This window comes from Eptesicus fuscus, chromosome 20 (genome assembly GCF_027574615.1).
Source record: "Eptesicus fuscus isolate TK198812 chromosome 20, DD_ASM_mEF_20220401, whole genome shotgun sequence".
Taxonomy (NCBI): Eukaryota; Metazoa; Chordata; class Mammalia; order Chiroptera; family Vespertilionidae; genus Eptesicus; species Eptesicus fuscus.
Window position 1 is genome coordinate 33,020,855 of NC_072492.1, and position 23,673 is coordinate 33,044,527.

General features: G+C 40.5%; 2 protein-coding genes across 4 annotated transcripts; both read right to left on the reverse strand.

Moving 5' to 3' along the window:
* Positions 1-14,197, reverse strand: POLG2 (DNA polymerase gamma 2, accessory subunit). 2 transcript variants are annotated; one of them, XM_008149417.3, is made up of 8 exons: positions 13,475-14,197; positions 6,740-6,866; positions 6,524-6,629; positions 5,703-5,876; positions 4,702-4,842; positions 3,081-3,161; positions 1,795-1,895; positions 1-175 (listed from the first exon to the last, which is right to left on the reverse strand). In XM_008149417.3, the coding sequence occupies exons 1-8, from the start codon at positions 14,034-14,036 to the stop codon at positions 10-12; spliced, it is 1,458 nt and encodes a 485-aa protein (XP_008147639.2). In that variant the 5' UTR covers positions 14,037-14,197; the 3' UTR covers positions 1-9. The 2 variants fall into 2 exon arrangements, with proteins under 2 accessions (XP_008147639.2, XP_028013169.2); XM_028157368.2 differs by lacking the exon at positions 3,081-3,161.
* Positions 14,198-16,493: 2,296 nt separating this feature from the next.
* DDX5 (DEAD-box helicase 5) lies at positions 16,494-23,081 on the reverse strand. Of its 2 annotated transcripts, XM_008149415.3 has the most exons (13): positions 22,861-23,081; positions 21,509-21,674; positions 21,068-21,164; positions 20,843-20,976; positions 20,671-20,736; positions 20,319-20,460; positions 20,081-20,241; positions 19,791-19,963; positions 19,331-19,441; positions 19,031-19,092; positions 18,888-18,947; positions 17,416-17,640; positions 16,494-17,199 (listed from the first exon to the last, which is right to left on the reverse strand). In XM_008149415.3, exons 1-13 carry the CDS (start codon positions 22,902-22,904, stop codon positions 16,796-16,798), a joined length of 1,845 nt encoding a protein of 614 aa, XP_008147637.1. In that variant the 5' UTR covers positions 22,905-23,081; the 3' UTR covers positions 16,494-16,795. The 2 variants fall into 2 exon arrangements, with proteins under 2 accessions (XP_008147637.1, XP_054564891.1); XM_054708916.1 differs by lacking the exon at positions 17,416-17,640 and having other exon boundaries at positions 22,861-22,986.
* Between the last annotated feature and the right edge of the window lie 592 nt (positions 23,082-23,673).

The window sequence follows — 23,673 nt, forward strand, 5'->3', positions numbered from 1 at the left end:
TATTGAAATTTATACATTCTTAGCTGATGATATATACTTGGTTAAAAAGTCTTTTACTTTGGATATATGCATCATTTCCTTCATAGTGGTGTCTCTACTTCTCAGATGTATTAATCCATTCTCCAAAGTAGCATCAGTAATCAAAACTGTGAAGAGGATACTCATTTCATCATATCTAAGAAAAAAAGGTAGTTAAACGAAATACATGCACACAAACATAAATTGTAAATGCACCACATTAGCAGCTTTAATTACTTTAGAACTCATGCCACTTTCAGAGTCATGAAATTCAAAGCAGGGCTGGAGGGCTAGACGAAAACCACTTTTTTCAAGTTTCTGAATCACATTCAAAGTAAAATTTTCAGAAAGTTTCTGACTCATTGTAATAGCTGAAAGTCATAAAAAGAAAATAAAATCTGAAATAATCAAAATACCATTTGGGATGATATTATAGGTAAACCTCAGAATAACCTCCACCTTTTGGTACTTTAATGCAGTCCAAGAAAATTATTTTAGATGAAAGTCTCTTATAATGCTACCATAATAAAAGTCCAGTGCACAATATATCATACCAAAATCATGCTTGATATGTAACTTTGTAGGCTAACAGCTTTTTAGCCAGTCACACTATCTCATTGTTTCTTTGCTTTGTTGGACTCTTATCAACATTATCTTACTTATCTACTTACTTGTTTATTGTCTATTTATCCCACTAGAACATAAGCTGCATAAGGACAGGAAACTTCTCTGCCTTTTTTACTGCTATATCAAAGAACAGAAAACACACTAGGTGCTTAATAAATATTTGGATAAAAATATCCTAAAACAATAAAGCCTTTACTGTATCAAGAACAACTATAACTTGATAACGTCCACATGACTCAAAGGATATAATTCTAGAACCGTGAGGACTGGAAAGTTTAAATACCATCCCTTCATTTTGGTTTATCTTACCCATAGCAACCTACTTTCTTTTTACATCATCTGAAAGGTGGCTTTTAACCAGTTATTAGAGAACTAAGGAGCAAAACACCAAGTTTGACAACTTTTCACCCAAAAGATATGTATTCAACACAAAAAGCTACATAAAATAACAAAATAAACCCAGAGGGAAGAATGAATTCCTTTATTAACAAACAGAAGTTTTAAAACTAGAGACAGAAAGGTCAATTAGGAGATTACTTCAATAATCCAGGCAAGAGATATTGGTGACCTTCACTTGGTTAGTAGCAGTGAAGTTGGAGAGATGTGCATTTGAAATCTATTTAAGAAGCAGGGGACAACATTTAGTGACTAAATGAATGTGGAGAATACGGAAGAGGGAGGAGCTAAGGATGACACCCAGGTTTTAATCTTGATCGACCTGGTAAACAGAGGTGCCATTCACTGAGGAGACTAGTTTTCTGTCCTCTGGGAGGGAATTATTTTCCACTCAGCCTCAAAATAAACCACAACACCAGTAAGGAAAAGGCACTCGATTCAATAAATGCATCCAGTGTACATAATTCCAATCCTGATAAATCGATAAACTCAGGTATACATACTTCATGACATTAAGTCTTGAAGATGCACATAGTATGTACTCAAGTATGCCTGATGAAGAGTGTTTCCTGCTGTAGCAATTAACTATGGGCATGTGGTTCTGTAAATGGAAAAACTAGGAATACTTTCAAGTTACATTATATAAAGATATATTTAGAAAGGAGATCTGTTAGTCATAAAATAAAAAAGGAACATCTAAAAAAAACAACTCTGAAAAAAATACTGTTTTAACGAAAGGAAGACAATTCTTACTTTGAATAAAGTTGTTCCAATGAGGATTGTGCAGTTTCCAAATAACCAGGCCACACAGAAATTCCACTTTCTAGTAATTCATTAAACAGCCCTTGACAAACCTGGACAAAAAAATTCAAACATGAAATAAAAGTAGCTAGAGTGATTACTCTATTTTTTTGAAACCACAAGTCACCTTTTTCAATCTTAAAAATGGGCATAAATTCCCTTAATTATGTGATAATATTGCTTATCATTTATATATTGTACACTTAAAAATTGTATACTTTCTCTGAAAATAAAGAAATTAAGCTCTGCAGAGCTGAATATTAAATGCAAGTCTTCTGAGAGAAAACTTATACCAAATATAAGAATTTCTATCATCATCATTCAAAACACAAATAAAACCAAAATAGGTTTTATCAGAGAAAAATGTAAGTCCAAAGGGCTATCTGTGTCCACTCTAAACTCATTTGAGTTGGGAAACTGAGCCTGAAGCTTTTACTATCATGTCAGGAAGAGAAGAGCGAGCCAGGAAAGGAAACTGCGGAGAAGCCCCCAGAGAAGTATGAGGACAACTTCGAGAGTAGTATTCTTGGAGCAAACTAAAGAAAACGCCTCGAAAAGAAAAGATGATTGTTTAGTTACAGTGGAATGCTGGAGACAAAAGCCTGACTGGAAATACAGACGTAATAATGAGTCAATGACATAGTAATTTACTGTTTTCTTAACAAGCAATGGTGAAGCAAAATGAAGCAAAATTTTAAACGCCCCTGCCCTGGCCAGTGTTTTTTAGTGGTTGGAGCGTCGGCCAACCACCCAAAAGTCTCCTGTTCAATTTCTGGTCAAAGGCATATACCTGGGTTGCGGGTTCGGGAGGCAACCAGTCAATGTGTCTCTCTCACATCAATGTTTCTCTTTCTTCCTCTTCCTCCCTCCTCCTTCCTTTCCTCTCTCCCTTTCCCCCTCCCTGAAAAAATAATGGAAAAAAATATCCTCCAGTGGAAAAAAAACAACACACACACACACAAAAAAAAGTGGTTTGTTTTGTAAACACCCTTAACAATCTAGAGCTAAAACATTAGAGTAGGATTTCTCCCATTCGGCTCTGCTGACATATGTTTAGAAGTATCCCTGGCCTCCATTAGATCGATTCCAATAGCACCCCTTCCCCACTGTGACAACCAAAAGTGTCCTACTTGAAGAAAAAGAATTGAATCAAAATAAAATTCTAAATGGCAAACTCCTCATTTACTTGAAATAATGGTTACAATTAAAATCATGACATCAGAACTCAGTTAACCCACCTGCCTTAGTTCCACTGTTGGGCCTTTTCCCATATCCAAAGCAACCTTAATAGGGGCTAGACAAGGGTGAAGCTTAAGTACCTAAAGCAAATGAAAGGGGTGGGAGAATAAGACATCTTATGTAAGTAAAATACAAGCACTAACAAACATGGGCTTCTTGAATGGTAAAATTTTCTGTGTGAAAATGGAAGCTAGCTGGGGCCGTACAAAATCCTGTAACGATGTCTTCAGTTGTGTATATCCAGCTGCTCATGGATTTCTCCAGATGTTCTGCAGAAATGAGTTCACCTGATAACTCTCCCATTTTCTGACAACTCCATTTTTTGTCAGTCAAAATGCCTCCTGGCATCCTTGTTTTCCCACTCAGCTGGGGTCATATGGACTTACCACTTAGAAAGAGTGGAGGTGGGAAGAAATGATCAGATTCAGGATATATCTTGAAGGCAAAGTCAAATAGGTTTTGCTGATGGTTTGATGTGGGGTATAAGAGAAAGGATCCACCTTGTTTGTATGTTACAGACACCCTATAACTCCCATCCCCCAGAGCAGTTCTATAATCTGACTTTCTCTATGGCCACAGGTTAACTGAGCACTGCATAATCAATCACTGAACTACACAGAGTGGTGCTACAAACTCACGATTTCCAAATCCAGTTGAACACTCAACATGTTAAAACTTTGATTTGGGACAGCTGCCTTTCACATTCAAGGGGAATATGACTATTCTAAACTCTTGCCACTTAAATCCCTACTCCTCCACATTTTAAGCTAATACTTGCCTCCTAATTTCCTAAGAAAATACAGTGTATCAGCAAAACTTCCTGCAAAGGCTAACCAGTCCTGGTAGCCTATTTATATTTATACCATTATTTCTTTCCTCCCTGTTTCAACTAACTCCTTTTCAAATCCCTCCACCTATACTCTTGATTCTGTCTTGACTCTTCCTGTTTCTTCCAAAATTTTACTTCTTTAAAAAAAATTCATCTTTATTGTTGAAAGTATTACAGATGTCCCTTTTCCCCTCATTGACTCCCCAAACCTTACTCTTTAGTAATTTCTTTCCTTTCCTACATAGTAATTTCTTTCCTTTCCTATAGCATTAATTCCTTCTGCCTCTTGATTTTCAGTCCATCCTCCCCTCCCCCACCAAAAAATTGTTTGTCCTAAAATAAGCCTTTCCCTTAACCCATCCCATATCTAATCCCCATGATCCAGTGATCAGCCACTCAGAACAGACCGGAAGCAGAGGTCAATACCACAGTTTTGACCTCGTCTGTCTTATTTACTCTTACTTAACCCTCAGCTTCTGAGGCAAATGGAAGCTATCAATGGAAAGGCTTAGAGGCTAAAAATCAGAGATAGCTGTCTAACTCCCTAAGATGAAACAGAAATGCCTTTGGGATTACCCAATAGGAATATCTTGTTCTATTCTGTGAGCACCTGCTTATTATTCCTGCAGCCAGATTCTAAAACAAACTGAAAAATACTCAAATTACTTGCACTAAAATAAAATTATTTTTCAGACTTTATGTTAGAAACTAAGCACACTAACATTAAAAAAAGGAGGGAAACATATATATTTTTTTGTTTCCCAAGTCAATCTCTGAAATATCAAAAGCACCTTTCTATGAAGATTTTTCTTTCTTGTAAAGGAGTTCTCTGTTAGCTGGAAAGAATCGTAGAGGTAAGCCAGCATGCCTCGGTCGAGATCTCCATTTATAGATAAAACAGAAGGAACCACATTTTTTCGTCCATCTCGGCCCTTCACAGAAAAGTAGAACAAAAACAAAGTATCATTTAGCAGAGCTATCTTTTAAAATTACATATTTTAGACTTATAAAATCAGAACATAAACTGACCAATAAATCTAGAAGAAATGATAAAATTAATTATTTAAAAATCACCATTTGGCAACCCTTTGTGGTAATAATTGATTTGGGCAAGAATCATCAATGGAAGCTGCAAATGGTAGGTCAAAATCAAATAGTCTTTAAGTATCTGCCCACAAAAGACTTATCAATTACTCATCAATTAATAAATACAACTTTACATTGGAGAAACTCAGCAATATCTAGCAACATGTTAACCAAGTGATAAAAGTTAATATTGCCAATAACCAATTTGTATCACAAGCCTCCTGTGATATAATGAATGGGCGGCACCATTTCTGTGGCTGAAGAAATATGAAAGAAACTCAAACTAAGGAACATCCTACAGAGGAACTGGCCTGTACTCTTCAAAAACATCAAGATTATGAAAGATAAGGAAAGACACAAGGAATTGTTCATTTGAAGGAGACTATAAGGATACACGACAACTGCGTGAAGTATGTGACTAGATAAGGTCCGGAACCTATAAAGGGCATACTGGAATAATCGGTTACATCTGAAGGGTTGTCTGATTGGATGGTAATCCTGGATTACTGTTACTTTCCTCATTTTGATGGTTGCATTGTGGTTATGTAGGTTGAGTGTCCTTCCACTCGAGAAATACACACTGAAGTATTAAGAGATCATGTGCACATGTCTGTAGCAGCTTACTAGTATTTTCATTCAAATGGTCCAAAAATGATCATAGAGAATCTGGGTAAAGGATACATTAGGAGTTCAAGGTAATACACACATGTAATTGAGACACATTTCCAGGATACATGTGTAAAAGTTCCTGATCTCCTAGATTCCACAGGGTTTCTATTGGCTCCTTTCCCCAGGGAAAATTGTAGTAAAGTTTGTTTCCTTTTCGTCCCTCTTCATCCTGACAGTCACTGCTGCTGAAGTTAGATGGACTCACAGCAAACTGAAAAAGAAAGTTTGTCTTAATAAGAGGGGAAGGCAACCAAGAACTAAGTGAGATGAAGAAGTAAGTTTCACATACCATACTTATCCTTTTGTAAAGAACTTGATTGTTTGTGATTATTCCACTTAATTTAGGTTGGTGTTTTGGGGATTTTAAGAGTTGGAGAAATGGGGAGACAGAAATGCTTACTTCAACTCTTTCGTATTCAGCATATACTAAAACTTGATTACAAATTATAGAACCATTTTGACTAATATGGAGAGTTCGTGGAGATAGGGAATAAAAGTTAAAGCCGTAAGAGTGGACAAGGGTCAAATTCCTATCAGCCAGGAATGCCAGGTGAGGAATGTGAACTTTACCTTGAATGTAAAAGCTTATCAACAAAGGCTTCTGAGCAAGAGAGGAATATTAACAAATGTCTTTACCAAAGAAACTTTGTTAGAAGGAACAATGAAAATCATTAGAGTTTTTTATTCGTATTTGTTGATTTAATATAGCTGTATCTTATAAATATAACATAGCTCCATCAAAAATTTTCATTTATTAAAAAAAAAATTTTTTTTCCATTTAATAACGATAAATATTACCTCAGACACGTTAAGACAACATACTGATTAACTACTGAAATAGGGTAATTATTGTCCTACCTTTCTCCACCACAGGAGTCGATGACGTAACCAGAAATCAAGCCACTGGCTGGCAGTTCTTGCTGAAGTAAACCATACCAGTGAAGCTTCCGTCGTCTCACCGATTCTTTGAATATCAGAAATATCAAATAGTTACTTATTTGAAAGTTATATAATCTATTTCAAAGTGAAAATGACTGGTTCTTGACTATTTAAACACAAGCCATTTTTCTGTACCTTTTAACGCCATTAGGTGTCTGCTTAGTATCAGAAGCAGGATGAAAACACACTCCAATCTGAGCCAGGCCATAAGGCAGCCTCTTGTTTACCAGATCCAAGCAATTAACATAGCGCTCCAAGGCACCTGTCAAAAGGTAAACCAATCATCTATTCTAAAGAAACCCATATCATATAAATCTATTCTAAAGAAACCCATATCATTTTGGTCAATTCACAGACAAATTGATAATATATTAATGCTAACACAACAGTACAAGTAGCGTGGAACAATTTATTAAGGCAGATCTTAATTACCACTTAATTTTAGGTAGCTTTCCCCTAACTTTTCAGTTTGAAGATTTTCAAATCTACAAGGAAGTTGAAAAAGTACAAGAAACCAATATCTGTAAACCTTTTACCATCATTCACCAATTATCAACATTTTACCAAACTTTTTTTGTTCACCCCAAAAACATTTCAGCATTCATCTCCTAATTTTCTGTTACCATAAAATTAATTTTATACCATAAAATTAATCATAATACCATAATTTCACCTAACATATGGTCAATATCTTTATTTTGTCCCAATTATCACCCAACATGTCATTTATTGCTGTTCTCCTTCTCCCTAAGGTTCAAACACCATTTTGACCAGGTCTCTTTAATCTCTTTGAATCTAGAACATTTCCCCTGACTCCTCCCTCTCTAACTTTGCTTTTAATGACATTGACTTTTGAGTCCAAGCCAATCATAGATTATCTCATATTAGCAATTTGTCTTATTGCTTCCTTATGATTTAATTTGGGTTAATTATTTTTAGCAGAAATAATACTACATAGTCGATGTGAATGTCTTAGTCATAGTGGATCTTAACAGGGGGAACAAAATATCAAATTATCCTATTAATGAAACAAATTTGATTACTTGATTAAGGTAATCCATTTCCTAACAATACCCTGCTCCCCCATAATCTTCCACTTATATTTTAGAATCTACTGATGATCCTTGCTTGAATCAATTATACCTTTGGGGATTATAAAATCATAGCATGGTGATTTTTCTAATCAATCTTTCCTTCTACATTTATTGCAGTTTCTGTACTGGCAAAAACATAAATTTTCTCGAGGAGAAACCAAGATGGCGGCATAGTTAAACACCTAAACTGCAGCCTCGCACAACAATTTCAAAAATACAACTAAAAGACAAAACGGACATCATCCAGAACCACAGGAAAGCTGGCTGACTGGAAATCCTACAACTAGAAGGAAAGAGAAAACCACAAGGAAAATCAGAAGAGCTGTAAAAGCCTGAGGTACGGAGACACGCGTACAGAGAGGGCGGAGCTGGAGAGGACGGGGTGGCTGAGTGCCTGGCTGGCGTTCTCTAGCGGGAAGAAGATAAAAGCTCCGGACTGCGCTGAACCCCAGCTCCGACTGCACTGAACCCCAGTTCCGGGTGAGACCCTGGGGACCCAGGCTCATACTGGGGGAATCTGGGCTGTAAGGCGGAAACTCAGGGGAGCGGCAAAAGGCAGAGCTCCAGAGGCGCGCACGTGAATGCGCACAGAGGACAGACTATTGACTGTGCCGCTGAGTTGCCCTAGTGGGAAGGAGACAAAAGCTCCGGACTGCGTTGAACCCAGTTCTGACTGCACTGAACCCCAGTTCCGGGCGAGAATCTGGGAATCCAGATTCATTGGGGGAGAGACTAGACTGTTTGGCAGCAGGTGAAACTCCAGGGTGCCTTTCTCTCAGAGGTGCTTGCAGGGAGTACCGAGGGACACTGAGACCCAGGAACTTCATAGGGCGGGGCCGACGGGAAGCCAAGGCTGTAGGCTCCACCCTGAAACTCCGACCCATCCAAGCTGAGCACAGAGGCTTTTACAATTTTGCAAGTCTAGTCGAATAAGGCTGTCTCCCAGCGTAGACACAGCTGATCCTCACAGCCAATTGGCCTGGAGGTCAACTCCTCTCACTGATACCAACAACAATCAAGACTTAACTACAACAAGGCTGTACACACAGTCCACAAAGGGGTGCACCAAGAGTGTCCACCTCAGGTAACTGGGGAGGCCGAGCCACTGGCCCATATAGGACAATTAGCACACAAAGCTACCCTACCAACTCAGGGAAGCAGCGAAAATGTGGAGACCAAGAAACAGATCAAAAACCAAAGAAATGGAGGAAAGCAAAAGACTGGAGATAGAGTTCAAAACCATGGTTATAAGGTTTTTCAAGAATTTCCTAGAAAAGGCCGATAAATTTAGTGAGACCCTCGAGGATATGGAAAAGGACCAACTAGAAATTAAACATACACTGACTAAAATAAAAAATATTATACAGACACCCAACAGCAAACTAGAGGAACGCAAGAATCAAGTCAAAGATTTGAAATACAAAGAAGCAAAAACCACTCAACTGGAAAAGCTAAAAGAAAAAAGAATCCAAAAATTTGAAGATAGTGTAAGAAGCCTCTGGGACAACTTCAAGCATACCAACATCCGAATTATGGGGGTGCCGGAAGAAGAGAGAGAACAAGATACTGAAAATCTATTTGAAGAAATAATGACTGAAAACTTCCCCCACCTGGTGAAAGAAATAGACTTACAAGTCCAGGAAGTGCACAGAACCCCAAACAAAAGGAATCCAAAGAGGACCACACCAAGACACATCATAATTAAAATGCCAAGAGCAAAAGACAGAGAGAATATTAAAAAGCAGCAAGAGAAAAACAGTTAATTACCTACAAGGGAGCACTCATATGATTGTCAGCTGATTTCTCAACAGAAACTATGCAGGCCAGACGGGAGTGGCAAGAAATAGTCAAAGTGATGAATAGCAAGAACCTACAACCAAGGGTACTCTACCCAGCCAAGCTGACATTCAGAATTGAAGGTCAGCTAAAGAGCTTCACAGATAAGAAAAAGCTAAAGGAGTTCATCAACACCAAACCAGTATTATATGAAATGCTGAAAGGTATTCTCTAAGAAGAGGAAGAAGAAAAAGGTAAAGATAAAAATTATGAACAACAAATACATATGTATCAACAAGTGAATCTAAAAATCAAGTGAATTAAAAATCTGATGTACAGAATAAACTAGTGAATATAATAGAATCAGGGGCATAGAAAGGGAGTGGACTGACAACTCTCAGGGGTAAAGAGGTGTGGGGGAAAAAAAAAAAGAGGTGTGGGGGGTGCAGAAAGAGACTGGACAAAAATTGTACACCTATGGATGAGGACAGTGAGGGGGAGGTAAGGGAAGAGGGTGGGATGGGAACTAGGTGGAGGGGAGCTATGGGAGGGAAAAAGAGGAACAACTGTAATAATCTGAACAATAAAGATTAAATTAAAGAAAAATAAAATAAAATATAAGTATTAAAAAAAAAACACATAAATTTTCTCCACTTTACCCTCCAACAGCAGCCTCAATTATTTACTTCTTTCATTAACACTATGGTTTAAATTTAACATGTTATGATCCATTACCATCAATATTTAATGTTCAATTCGTCTCAAATTTAGCCAGTGGGAGTCTCCTTCAAGCCAACATGTGTCCTTTTGACAAGTTTTCAAGTAATTCATTGCTTTCTAGCACCATAAAATGTCCCAAACTCACCTTGTACTTTCCCTGCCCCGGACCTGGAATCAGCCATTTCTCCAAGCACTGGTTTATTTCAAAAACCAAATATTGGATATTAGGTGTACTCATTGCTATTGTCATTGCTTCTAGGTCCTTTCAATGAAGAAAGTTAGGAAATTTTTTTTTTTTTAAATCCTGAGTTCATACTGATATTGGCAATTCAAATTTAGCATTACAAAATTTATTGTATTTTTTTATATTTGCATATTTTCTATTACTGAGAAAATCTTGGTTTCTAACAACATTAATCTATTTGCTTTATTCTATAATATATATAAAATAGCCTCAGAGTTATAATTCCAACATTCCTACTTAGAGTAAACCTAAGTTCAAAATTTCTTTGTAGTTGTCTATGCTAGTTATATAAAAGGTTATATCCCACTAAATGACAGGAATGTGTTCAAAAGTTACTTGAGATTCCCACTAGCTTAGTGATAGCTGGTCCAGAAACTTAAAAAAAAAAATAAATAAAAAATCTGATTAAAGACACGGGAGAATGCCCTAGCTGGTTTGCTTCAGTGGCTAGAGCGTTGGCCTGTGGATTGAAGGGTACCGGGTTCGATTCCAGGCAAGGGCACAATATATATTTTTTAAAAAGACACAGGAGAACTATCAAGGCAGTAAGGACCTGAGGGTCCAAATTTTGGAGAAAAGGAAAGAGCATAGAGAATCCAACATTCAGTGCTACTTTTCCAATTCTCAAGTAGCAGAGCTGAGCAGAGTTTCCTGAAATTTTATGTGATTGAAAAGTACAAAAATTATAGTTCCTGCCCTAGCCGGTTTGGTTCAGTGGATAGAGCGTTGGCCTGTGAACTGAAGGGTCCCGTGTTCGATTCTGGTCAAGGGCACATGCCCAGGTTGCGGGCTTGATTCCCAGTAGGGGGTGTGCAGGAGGCAGCCAATCAATGATTCTCCCTCATCATTGATGTTTCTATCTCTCTCTCCCTTCTCCCATCTCTGCAGCAGCGCTAAGGACCCCTAAGCCGAGGAGCAAGCCTAAGCCAGCAAGTGGACATCCCCCAAGGGGTCCTGGACTTCGAGAGGGCGCAGGCCAGGCTGAGAACCCCTGCCCTAGTGCGTGAATGTCCTGCACCGGGCCTCTAGTATATACACAAAATTATAGTTCCTGGTTCATCAAGGAGGGGCCCTGTGTAAATAGCCCCACCTTTCACTAGGGACACTGCATAAACTCTAGGGGCAGAGATGACTGAAGACAGAAGCCCAGCCTCCAAATAAACTTAATCCTGGATTGTTATTAAGAAGATATGCTCCCACTCTAGCTGCCTCCGAAAAGCAAAAGTAAACCCCTCCAGAAGGAAGGAAACACTACTCAAAGCCTCAATTTATCTCTACAATTTTCACAACTTACCTAGAATATCAGGGAAGTCCAAATGACCAAAAGCCCAGAGAAAAACAGATAGTAGAAACAGATACATGTGTTACTGGACATGGACTTTAAAATGGGATTGTGTTTAACTAAAATATGTGTAATTATTACAGAAAGGCAGAAGAGAATGAGTAAAAATATTTGAAGACATAATGGCCAAGAATTTTAAAATACTAATAATAAAGAAAGGAAGGGTGCCCAGCCGGTGTGACTCAGTGGTTGAGCATCAACCTATGAACCACAAGGTAAAGGTTCAATTCCTGGTCAGGGCACATGCACAGGGCAATTTCAGGGTTGCAGGCTGGATCCTCAGTGGGGGATGTGCAGGAGGCAGCCGATCAATGATTCTCTCTCATCACTGATGTTTCTGTCTCTCTCTCTCCCTCTCTGAAATCAATATATTAAAACAAAACAAAAGAAAAGGAAAGAAAGGTTATTGGAAATAGAAAGCAATGGCAAACCAGGTGACTCTAAGCTAAAAACACTAGATTACCAAAGGATTTGGCAAATAGATAAAGTTTCCTACAGGCAACAAAAAGTCTGGCACAACATAGATGCTTTGATGGGTGGGCATCTAAGAGAGCTAAGTTTCATTTTCTAATAAGGAAGAAAAGATTGATTTGTTTTGGGACATGGTAATGAGCAGGGGTTTAACTCCCCCAAAGTAAAACCATCATGGAATAAAATAATGTAAATAAAAATTATCACATTTATTCATTTGTTTCCATTTGATTTATTCCCTTAAGGAAATCTTTAACAATTTATAATTTAGGTACTGATTTTCAGAGAACCATGGACATTGGTTATTTTAAATTATAGTACCACTTAATGAAAAATGGCAAGGATAGCATTTTGCAAAGATGAGATGCTGTGATCCTAATCGGTTTGGCTCAGTGGATAAAGCGACGGCCTGTGGACTGAAGGGTCCCAGGTTCGATTCCGGTCAAGGGCATGTACCCTGGTTTTGGGCACATCCCCAGTAGGGGGTGTGCCGAAGGCAGCTGGTGGATGTTTCTCTCTCATCGATATTTCTGGCTCTCTATCCCTTTCCCTTCCTCTCTGTAAAAATTCAATAAAATATATTAAAATAAAAAAAAAGATGAGATGCTGTGGCTGCAAGTTGGTCCTTTAAAGAACCTGAGTTGTTTTGTTTTCAGCATCTCTGCAATCATGTTCTATTTGACTTTAAAGGCAAACGGTCCCCTATAAGTTTGTTTATCCACTCAAAAAACACTTATAAAGCTTGATTAGTCCTATTTTGCCTACATGACTCTCGAAACAAGATTGTAGATCAGAAAAACCTGGGAAGGGCATTTTCTTTTTGCTTTAGAAAAATGTTGATTTTGTGTTAAACTGAGGGGTGACTGTGGAAGTATTTACAAGCATTTTAGTAACGATGAACAAATGATTGAAATACAGGCTTTAATTTAGGTCCTAATTCTAGGGCTGCTCAATTAACTGTAAAATGATAAGGGTTGCTCTGTGAAATGGAGAGCATTACCAGGTTGGTCCTTCGGTCAGATTCTTTAAGTAACAGTAAGGATTACATGGACCAGTTTTCTCCAGCGCAGAAGCACTGTCAACACACCCAACTACTTCAAAAAGTTGAGAACCACGTAACTTCCTTTCCACGTGAGTGAAGGGCCAGTTGCAATTCGCGGAATCGCGCGAGATTGCCTATCCACCCCAACACCTATTTTGAAGCATGAAATCATGAAGCATACCGTGAAGAAGGTTCTCCCGCAGTTTCCCAGAAGTTTTTAATAAGTTCTCAAGAAATGCTACTAGCTGTTCCTTACTCAGTTCTTTGTCTTGCAGGATTTCGCGTAGAGTTTCTGCGGCAACTAACCTGAAGGCATTGTCCCCGGGCAGCGAAGGGCCCGACTCATGGTGGAGGGCGTCTACCGGAAAGACCTGTTCCCTGAACACCACCACGGAGGACCACCATTCTGCCACCAGGTTCTTCCGCAACTCAAAGCCCAAGGGGCCAAAGCCGGCGTGGCACCCGCTCAGGAGAGAATCTCGGCTAACCCGCCGCTGGGTGCCATTGAGGAAATGCCTTCTCTGACAGATCTCTACCAGCGTTTCGCTCCCCTCTCCAGACTCTGGGGCTTCGCTTGGTTCGCTCCCCCCGGGCAGTTCCGCGTGCGAACTCGGGGGCCCTCCAAGGAGGCTACTCCCTTCCGTCAACGGCTCCGGCTGGCCCCCATCTACTCGACCCCCAAAACCAGACAGCAGGCATCTGCACACTTTCTGGCAGGACCTGACAGCTGCCCCAGAGCGCATCGCCCTCGGGAGTTAAAGTACACAGTCTTATTAGCTGGCAACCCCTACAAACAGCCGCAACCCTAAGAACCCGGAAACCAACTTCGCAGCCGCGTCGGAAGTGAGCTTGCGTGCAGCTGGCCCCGCCCACGGAAGCGCGTCAGGATCCCGGCTGCGGCCGCCCGGGGCCTACCTCGCTCGCCGAGGCAGAGACAGGCCCGCCTCACTTGGTCCCCCAGCCATTGTTTCCATCCGTCCTCATCAGCAGATAGAGGGCATTCCCATCTACCGTTCACTATCGTGCGGTAGCCGCAGCTGCATCAGCTTCACTTTCCTTCTCCATTCTCTTGCGTATCAGACGTGAAAATACTCAAGATTGAGAAGGTGATGTGGAGAACATCTTAAGTGCTAATGAAAATAAACTTTGGTTCCCTTTCTAGTACTTTGTGGTGGTTTAGAAACCCAGATCTTCCAAATGTACCACCAGCGTGCCTACCTCTCAGTTCTCTCCTGGATGTGAATGGGGTTGTAACTGGGGAGGTAGGGTCACTTTACTGTCTCAAGGGACAGTGCTGGGCCAGTACCATCTGCACCACTTGGGAACCTTAACCTGAGGGACTCAATGTTTTAAATAAGCCCTGCATGTGAATGCATTCGTACAAGTGAGAACCAATAGTAAGTTGTTTTACCAGAGGTTCCCTTTAGGTTTCATCAAAACATGCAATAAAACTTGACAACCCAGGATTGCCTAGCAGGCCTGTTAATTTAAAAATATCCATTTTATAAGTAAAAGCCCATAAGAAAATTGCCCAGAAAGTGTAAAAAATGAAAATGGTTCATCCCCAAACCCATGATTCCTGTCTTCCAGGTTCAAGTTTGGTTAGGAAAACCTTGAGAAATTCAGGTGAAATGAACTAACTACTAGATTCAACTGGGGCAGTTTTCGGAGGAGGGTAATAGAACAGCTAAAATTTTTCATCACTATAGTGCTGTAGGGACCTCAGAAAATCATTCCATACAGCAAGTGTGTAAGTTTATAAAAAGAGAAACTAGAAAATGGAAACAATTGCTAGAAGGCAATTACATTAACTGCAAAGCTGGGCACTATTAATGTACGTTGCCCACACTCAAGAAACGAACCAAAGAGGCCTACACGCAAATAAATCAGAGAGCGAATGGGGAGAAAAAAAAAACATTTATTAAAGACAACCACAGGCTGGACACAACACACATGCTAAAAAGTGGACTGTCTTTTAAAACTTACTTCAAAGGTAAATAGGTAAATGTTTCCCACAGCCCCACAATCATTGTTTACAAATTTAAAGGCCCCACATTAGACATTAAACAGTAAAATATGTAATAGATACTCCAACCTACCCCGAAAGCTTAAGAGTTGTCATTACGAATTTGACCTATCATGCTATTGAAAACTGTTAGAGGTTGATCAGTTTTCAATGTATTAGTCCTAAAAATACCACTCCACCCCCCTCCAAATCGATTTCAAGGATAAGGCATTAACACCAATTAAAGCCTGTTTAATAATCAGAATTTAAATATCATAAGACTTCTCTCCTGGCAAGAACATAAATACCACTTTCTGGGTAGACAATCAGACCTACTTCTAGCCATTATTGAAATAAAGTACTAAGAAATATTGGTGAGCTAAAGCTAGTTCCTGGTTCTTTCTAGCAATAAACCCATGTTGACACTAACAAGACTTGTACTATAGTCACTGTGCTTTTGGTTATGTTACTTCCTCTTGGTTAACCATTAACTTTGATGAGGATTTTTTTGTGTGTGTTCAAAAGATGAGTAGACCTTAGTTTGAAGTGCTGTAGAGAGTTCCCTGGATTATTGGAAAGACATTCAATGATTCCCAGTGTGACTGCAATTAAGAGTCCCCGGGAGCCTGTGAAGACTAGAATCTGCACTAAGAAAACAAATTAAAACAGCTCCTGCCAACCTTATCTTTAAAGATGTAGTCTTAGCTTTGCTCAACATTCCAGTAATTCACAATAGACAAGAGCATGAATATAATCTTCGAAAAAGCAAGTTTTTGAAGCTATTAAATAAATTTTGCAAAAGGAACAGTCATACATGTTCCCACACTAACCAGTTTGAAGGTGGGGCTATTCAGTTGATTATTTCCTATCTACTTTAATATCTCATTTCACCATTCTAACAAATAGGCTACTAAATGACTCACATTATGTTGGGGAGGTACTGACAGAAAGCCATTACGCAATTTAGCCTAGAATTATAAATTAACCTAAATCTCACTTTAATTCTTGCAATATAAATAGATCACTGCAAAGGCCTTCTGATCTCCCCACTTCCCAAAACTAAATTATGAAAAGCAGTTTAGTTTTTGATTAAAAAAACAAAAAAAAAAACAAAACAAAAAAACAAAACCAACAGACCACCTAAGCAGTTTTACATGACATTATATATGTAAAATAAAGTACAATTTCCACTTAATTCAGTCTTCAAATATTTTTTATTGGAAGGCCATGCATTGCCTTCATTCATTGTATTTCAAATCACTGTACATTTACTTTGTGAAAACACTGCCTGCATTTTCTAGTACAAAAAAAACCTAAAAATTGTTTCAGGAATGTAGAGAAATATCCAACTTAAATAGCGAAAAAGTGCACCATAATTACTGCTGCACTGCAGTCATTTCTGCATTTCCCATGTTTCTTAAATAACTATCTTGTCTGATAACACACAATATAAAGAGCAATTATGAAAAACAGACATTTACATATACTTCTAAAGTCTTATTGAGAATATCCTGTTGGCATGGGATAACCAATCATAGGTGCAGCTGCAGTAGCAGGATATGCATATGCCTGTTGGTTCATACCATTGTGCATATTTGGAACATTACTTCCATATTGCTGAGTGCTATCATAACCATTCTGGTAAGTCCCTGTTGGATTACCAGTCCTAAAACTGGTCTGTAACCCAGCTGACACAAAATTACTTCCAAAGCTCCCATTGGTGTAATTTGCAGCACTGTAAACACCATTCTGGGTCTTTGCCCCAAAATCTCTCTTAAGCAGACTAGAGTAACCTCTGTCATAATTTTCCCTGTCTCTAAAGGTATTAAATCCACCCCTTTTGCCTGCAGAATATCTGTCCCGACGGTCATCCTTCATGCCTCCTCTACCCCTGGAACGACCTGTTAAGAAAAAACAATTGCAAGCTGATTATTTGTGGCACAAATAATTTCTAACACAGAAGGAACTAGGTACCTCTCACTATAGACGAGGATCACTTTCTCAACTTGTGTCACACCCGTTTCATTCACCTGCCAATCCCTTTTAAAAATGGGTTTGTAGACAATTATGAAACCCAAAACCACCAATATTTATTTCTTAATGAAGATTAGTCTTACCTGAACCTCTGTCTTCAACCAACTGAAGCAACTTGGGATTAATTGCTTGATTAGCTTCACGAAGCACAGAGATAAGGTCGCTCACTTGCTTTATGTTATTAGGTGTAAAGAAAGTGTATGCTGTGCCTGTTTTGGTACTGCGAGCAGTTCTTCCAATTCGATGAATATAATCCTCTGAGGAGTTAGGGTAGTCATAATTGATGACAAATTTCACATCTTCCACATCTGTAAGGTGTTGCAGTGTGGCAAAATAGCAATGTATGGAGTTTTGCACACCACAACAGCCAGACCAAAAATAAAAAGTTAGACATTTGTATTCCCAAGAAGGTATGGGCTGCAAAAAATAGTTAAAATGGTTATCCGTTCCCTGTAGGAATACCATTGAGGTTGGGGAAGAAAAAAGAGGGGGAAAAAAAAAGCACACTTCATGTGTGTTATTGCCCACCCAATGATAGAACCTGTCAAAAGGATATATGTGTATTCCCTAACACATTCCCAAATCAGCAAGTCCCCGTATAGGTCATCAAGTGACATCTGAATGCTTCTGTGCAGTAGGGCCACTTAAAAGGTTCACAGCAACCTCTTCATGTGCTCATTTTTAGGACCTTTAGACAAAAATGTACATGGTCCTTTGCATTACACACTCATCAGAAGTTCAAAATTCTGGCCACACTGCTTGTCTTGCCAAGACCTTACAACTGCAGCTGCAAGAAAAACATACCTGTCCCCAAAAAGTTGTTTTTATGCACTGTGTCTCGTCTAGGCAAGCACTTCCAAGAAGCCAGGATTCACTTGAGAATGTCTCTCTCTCTGGCAGGTCTCGACATGACGACTACTGTGTAGGTGAGGGAGGAACTTTCAAAGCAGTTTTATTTTCCCACTGACTAAGTGTGGGAAGTTGTTCCTGCTCTAGAGGCTCATGTGCCAGTACTCACCAATTTGTAAAAGGCTTTTAGTACCTTTTAAAGCTGCTCTCTCCATTTCAAACTTGAACAAAAATGTCATTGAACATTGAAGTTTGGAAATATATCTTCGACATTTCAGCAAACTCACTGAAACTCAAAGACTCACAGATCACAGTAAACAGTCTGAAACAATGCAGTACCATGGCAGTCATGCAAAGCATGGGACAGAAGAAATACCACGGCAGTGACTGTGAGGATAACTTCCATTTTTTTCCCCCGGAGAGAACAGTTTATGCGGCAGAGGTGGTATGTTCTGCCTTTTGAAGATTACTGGCACACTTTCAGTTTTTCACCTCTCTAATCGACTGGAAGCAGCCAGCCGATCACTAGTCCTCCATCCCCCTCGAGTCCTCCGATTGTCATGCCTAGGCCTTGCCACAAAGACTGCACCTTTATATGAAAAAAAACTTAGAAAAATGCAGAGGTTAAAGAAAGCAATAAACTTTCTTTAAAAATTGTATGGAGATCTTCCGGAAAACTAAGCCATGAATTCGAGTTTGTACTAACCTAGCCCTCTGGAAGCCACATCTGTAGCAATCAGAATAGGAGCTTTTCCATGTTTGAATTCTGCAAAACAAGGTATATATATGATCACTAATCTGAGCAAAATCCTAGGCTGTGGGGAGGGGATCTTCATTTGAAATACTTACCATTTAGAACCCAATCACGTTCCTGTTGACTCTTGTCACCATGAATACCCATGGCAGGCCACCTAAATTAGAGAGGTTATATTAGTACACTCGAATATAAAACCTGATAGATTTTAGTTTAACACCTAACCATTCTGGGGGTCACAGATCCCTCCAATTTCCCCTGAAATAAAGTTATACAGTTTTACCTACAAGATGACTCTCATCCACAAAACTCAAATCTATCACTCCTGATCTAAGTTTGTCCTTCCCCTAAACTCAGCTCTAATACATCTGCTCCAATGGAAGAAGCCCACATACCCGTCTCTCCTCATTTTTCTAGTAAGTTCATCACATCTCCTTTTGGTTTCAACAAAGACAATGGTTTTATTCTCCTTCTCACTCATGATCTCTTCCATCAGACGAATAAGTCTTGAAAGAAAAAAAAAAATATGGTCAATTTTAAAAGAAGTCCACGATGTGACCATAAATTTATGGTCAATGTAAATGGCTACAAATAAAAAGGCAGACCAGACACCTGATTAGTAATCACTTATCAAGCAATTATACCCCTTTGCCTTTAAACCACAGGACACCATTTCCTAAAGGGATTCTGTAGTGATAGCCAATTATTTGAATGAAGCAAGAATTTTTAGAAATACTGACAGGCTAATTTTAAATTAACATATTCAGGTTACACACACCTGAAAGTCACTTTTAAGATAACCTATAAAACAGGAACTGAATTTACACAGTTCTTTTTGTATAAGACATAACTTACTTTTCATCCTTTTCTACATCATGACACACGTCCACAATCTGAAGAATGTTGTGGTTTGCACTCAGTTCCAGTGCACCAATGTTTATATGAATATAGTCTTTCAGGAAATCTTCAGCAAGCTGTCTTACTTCTTTTGGCCAAGTTGCACTCCACATTAGGGTTTGCCTGTCAGGCTAAAGAATTTTGAATTAAAACACACACACACACACACACAAAAAAAACACACCAATCTTGTATTCTAAGAATAAACTTAGAGCTAAGTTTGAAAAAATATATGTATGGGCACTTACTCTTATCTGATCCACAATCTTTCTTATTTGGGGTTCGAAGCCCATATCAAGCATTCTATCTGCTTCATCAAGGACAAGGTAGGTAGTTCGTCTCAGATTTGTTTTTCCACACTCCAAAAAGTCAATCAGTCTTCCAGGTGTTGCAATGCAGATTTCCACACCTTCAATTAAACACATAGACTAAGACGTCTAGAACTTTTCATAGCATCAGTGACAAAAAGAATCTTTTGTTACGTACCTCTCTCCAAATCTCGTATTTGTGGTCCCTTGGGAGCACCACCATAGATGCAAGTAGACTTCAATCGGCATGCTCTACAGTACTCAGCAGCCACTTGCTGCACCTGCTGGGCCAGTTCCCGAGTTGGTGCCAGCACCAAGCACTAAAGAAAGAGGAACAAAAAAGTAGAGCAGCTTTTAGCAGAATCCTGAAGCCTACTTTTAAACTATTATACCAACAAATGACAATATCCAACTAAACCAAGTAAGATAATTAGTATCTCTACATAAAATCACAAATTGTGTCTTTTGTTATATATTCTACAATATCTCCACACTAAACTTCTGGCTAAAAATCGAAAAAATCTACTTACAATAGGTCCATCACCTCTCTCTAGGAACGGCTGATGATTGATGTGGACAATGGCAGGCAGCAAATACTATTTAAGGGGTAACAGAGAACATAGGTAAATTAAAAAATATTTCTGGTTTCTTTTTATTCCCAATCTATTCCCTCCAAACATCTCAAAAGTTCTCCAAACTTACAGACAATGTTTTCCCAGATCCAGTCTGTGCTACTCCAACCATATCCAATCCACTTAGGGCAACTGGCCATCCCTGAGCTTGAATAGCAGTGGGTTCAGTAAAGTTCTGTCTTGCAATCACATCCATGATGTTTGCTGCAATTAGTAGCAATTTAGAAAAATTAGTAATGCCAAGAGAAAGAAGGGCATTTTTTAAAAAGAAAGAAAACTCAAAACTAGCACTTACCAGGAAAGTTTGCTTCATAAAAATTCAGAACTGGCTTTGGGCAGTTGTGACCTCTAACTGTAATTTCCTTGCTTCTTCTGTATGTCTCTACCTCTTGCTACAAAACAAACAATTTAGTTAAATCTTTTGACAGTTCCCCTAACTTAAATATGCAACTAGTAAACCCCTAAGTTTATAAATGATTAGGTACTTCAACATGGCCATTTTAAATCTGGATCCACATATAAAAACCTCATTTAACACACAAAACGCCTATTGTGTAATACACAATCATCCTAAGTAGAAAAATTCAAAGCCATCTGTTTCCAAAAGTAACACTTCTTCCCCAACAAATTAAGCATGAATTTCCTACAATTTGGTCATTTGGAAAACATTTTTTTTCCTGATTTTGATTCACTATTTTTTAGTTTAAGCTTGATGAAGCTACATGAAATTACTCACCGCTGTGCGCCTGGCCAAATCAGGATGTTCTTGATAAAAATTCTTCTCAAATTTGGGCAGCTCGTCAAGATTCCACTTCTTTTTAACTAGTTTCTCCCCAGGGTTTCCAAACTTCTTTCCTGATAGAGGCCCTGCCCTACTTCCTCCAAATCGAGGTGCACCAAACCTGAAATTAAAAACAAAACAAGTAAGAAAACCTCACGCTTTCAAAAGTCTACAGAGCAACCCAACATCCCCGCTTGGCACACCCTAAAGATCAACAAAAGACTTGTAGTTGTGAGATAGAGCGCTGTCCTTAGCACTCCAGGTTTCATTTCCCGTTGCCCTAAGTACACACTACAGAAGCCAAGTCAATAGCCCAGGATTTATCTGGTCGGAAACTGGCTGCCCAAAGGCCAAAAGCTTAGATTACATGGGTAGACTACAGCTTGTGGCTACCAGTCTTTCCCAGGAGCTCAGGAATTAAGTATCTGGGAGAGACAATACAAGAAGGGAAGGGCTTAGCGGTGATATTCTTTACCAGCTGTTTTCAAGCCAAGCAGCTTTGGTTTTCATGAATAACGGGGCAGAACAAGCAAGGAGAGCAGAACGTGGACGATGGGGGGGGTCTCTGGGACACTTAAGAAAGCCAATCGAAATCCCGCGGAAGGGCTCCCGATCCCGGTAGCAAAATTATATAACTAAAAAAAAAAAAAAGAGGAGGAGGAGCCGGCGACTACCGGGGGAGGAGTCGCGGCCCGGGCGGAGTCGGCCGGGCGGCGTTCCCGCTGGGGCGGCGCTTCCCCCTTTGTCTCGCATTTCTCTCTGCGCCACATTTTCTCGCCGCTGCCATTTTGAGCTCCTCCGCCGGGCGGGGTAACAAAGGCGCCGCCATGTCCGGCAGCGGCATTTTGTACCCGCGGCCCCGCCACATGGCCGAATCCCGTGGCGCCGGCCACCGTCCTGCCCCCGCCGCACCCATGGCTTTGAAGGCGGCCCTCTCCGCTCCCACAGAATTCCTGGGGCCCCTAAAACGCCTCTCGAAAGAAGCGCCTACCAGCGGCGACTTCGCCCGCCTCGAAGCGTCGCGTCTCTCCCCCTTTACAATCGTACGTTCCTCAGAATTCTCCTCACAGCGGCCTAATCGTCGAGGCCCCAAAGCCCCCTCCCAAACTAAAGGAGGGGTTGACGGCCGTTAACAGAAAATTTTTTCAGTCAGCTTTGGACAAAAACCGAAATGGCGCAATCCTTCGACGGATGAGACCCAAAAATTCGGTTGAAAACATAGGTTCCCATCGCTACCCACCCCTCATTACCTCATCGGCCTCCCATCCCCCACCCGTCGGGCCTGACAGGTCTGTTCCCACACTCACCCTCGATCCCGACCGCGGTCTCGGTCACTCGAATAGCCCGACATGGCGTCAATGATTGCGGTTGGCGGGGAACGAAGTGGAGAGAATCGGGTGCGACGAGTCGCAGGTGGAGGCTTCGGCGGTAGCGAAGCCTTGCGGGGGCGGCAGCGGCGGAGGGACGGCGATGATAGAAGCCGGAGCTGCTCGCCTACAGGCCGGTGGAAATGAATGAGGTGCCGGCCGCGTCCCGGCAGCCGGTTTTATAGGCTGGACCGCCTCCTCTGCCGCAGAGGATGCTGGGAGCCGCTCTATGACCTAATCACCCCGCCCCTGCGCAGAGGCCGCAACGCCCGCCGGCGTTCCGGAATCCGCCATGTTCTCGCCCCTCCCCCCGAGCCCCTCCCTCAGATTCGCCCGTTTTTTTTGCCCCTTTCTTGGCTGGGCCCACCCACCACCGCGATGCCTCAGCCGGCACTCTCTTGACTTCACCTTTTTCTCGTCTTTCTACACCTCGAGGAAGCCACACCACCCTTTTTCAGGTCCAGCCCAGGCGATAAAATGGCCAACACAAGACAACCCACTCCGCCTCCTCAGAGTTGTTTACGTCTCCAAAGAGCCTTCAAGCCCAGAACCAAACGAGACGGGAAGGCGGAGCCCGTATTGTCACGTGGCTGCCCCGCCCACCGGGTGAGAGGGCCGCACTATTTCCTCAGTTGGAGTCGGCGGAGGAATACAAAACGAAAATCTCACCGGAAGTGCCGCGCTAAGGCCGCGCTAAGGCCGCGGGGAGACCACCAGGGGCTGTTGGTGACCCGCCCTGTCAAACCCACCCAC

Bases quoted from the DNA above. Each gene is read 5' to 3' on its own strand.
- POLG2 (XM_008149417.3), bottom strand. From the start codon at position 14,036: ATGCGCTCTGGGGCAGCTGTCAGGTCCTGCCAGAAAGTGTGCAGATGC. The intron at 6,867-13,474 runs GTATGCTTCATG...ACCTTTTGACAG, and splicing joins GCGGGAGAACCTTCTTCACG to GTGCCTTGGAGCGCTATGTT. The intron at 1,896-3,080 runs GTGGGTTAACTG...TTTTTTGTCCAG, and splicing joins CAACAGTGGAACTAAGGCAG to GTTTGTCAAGGGCTGTTTAA.
- DDX5 (XM_008149415.3), bottom strand. From the start codon at position 22,904: ATGTCGGGCTATTCGAGTGACCGAGACCGCGGTCGGGATCGAGG. The intron at 20,461-20,670 runs GTAAGTAGATTT...CTCTTTCTTTAG, and splicing joins AGAGAGGTGATGGACCTATT to TGCTTGGTGCTGGCACCAAC. The intron at 19,442-19,790 runs GTAAGTTATGTC...TTTTCTTTCAAG, and splicing joins GATGTAGAAAAGGATGAAAA to ACTTATTCGTCTGATGGAAG.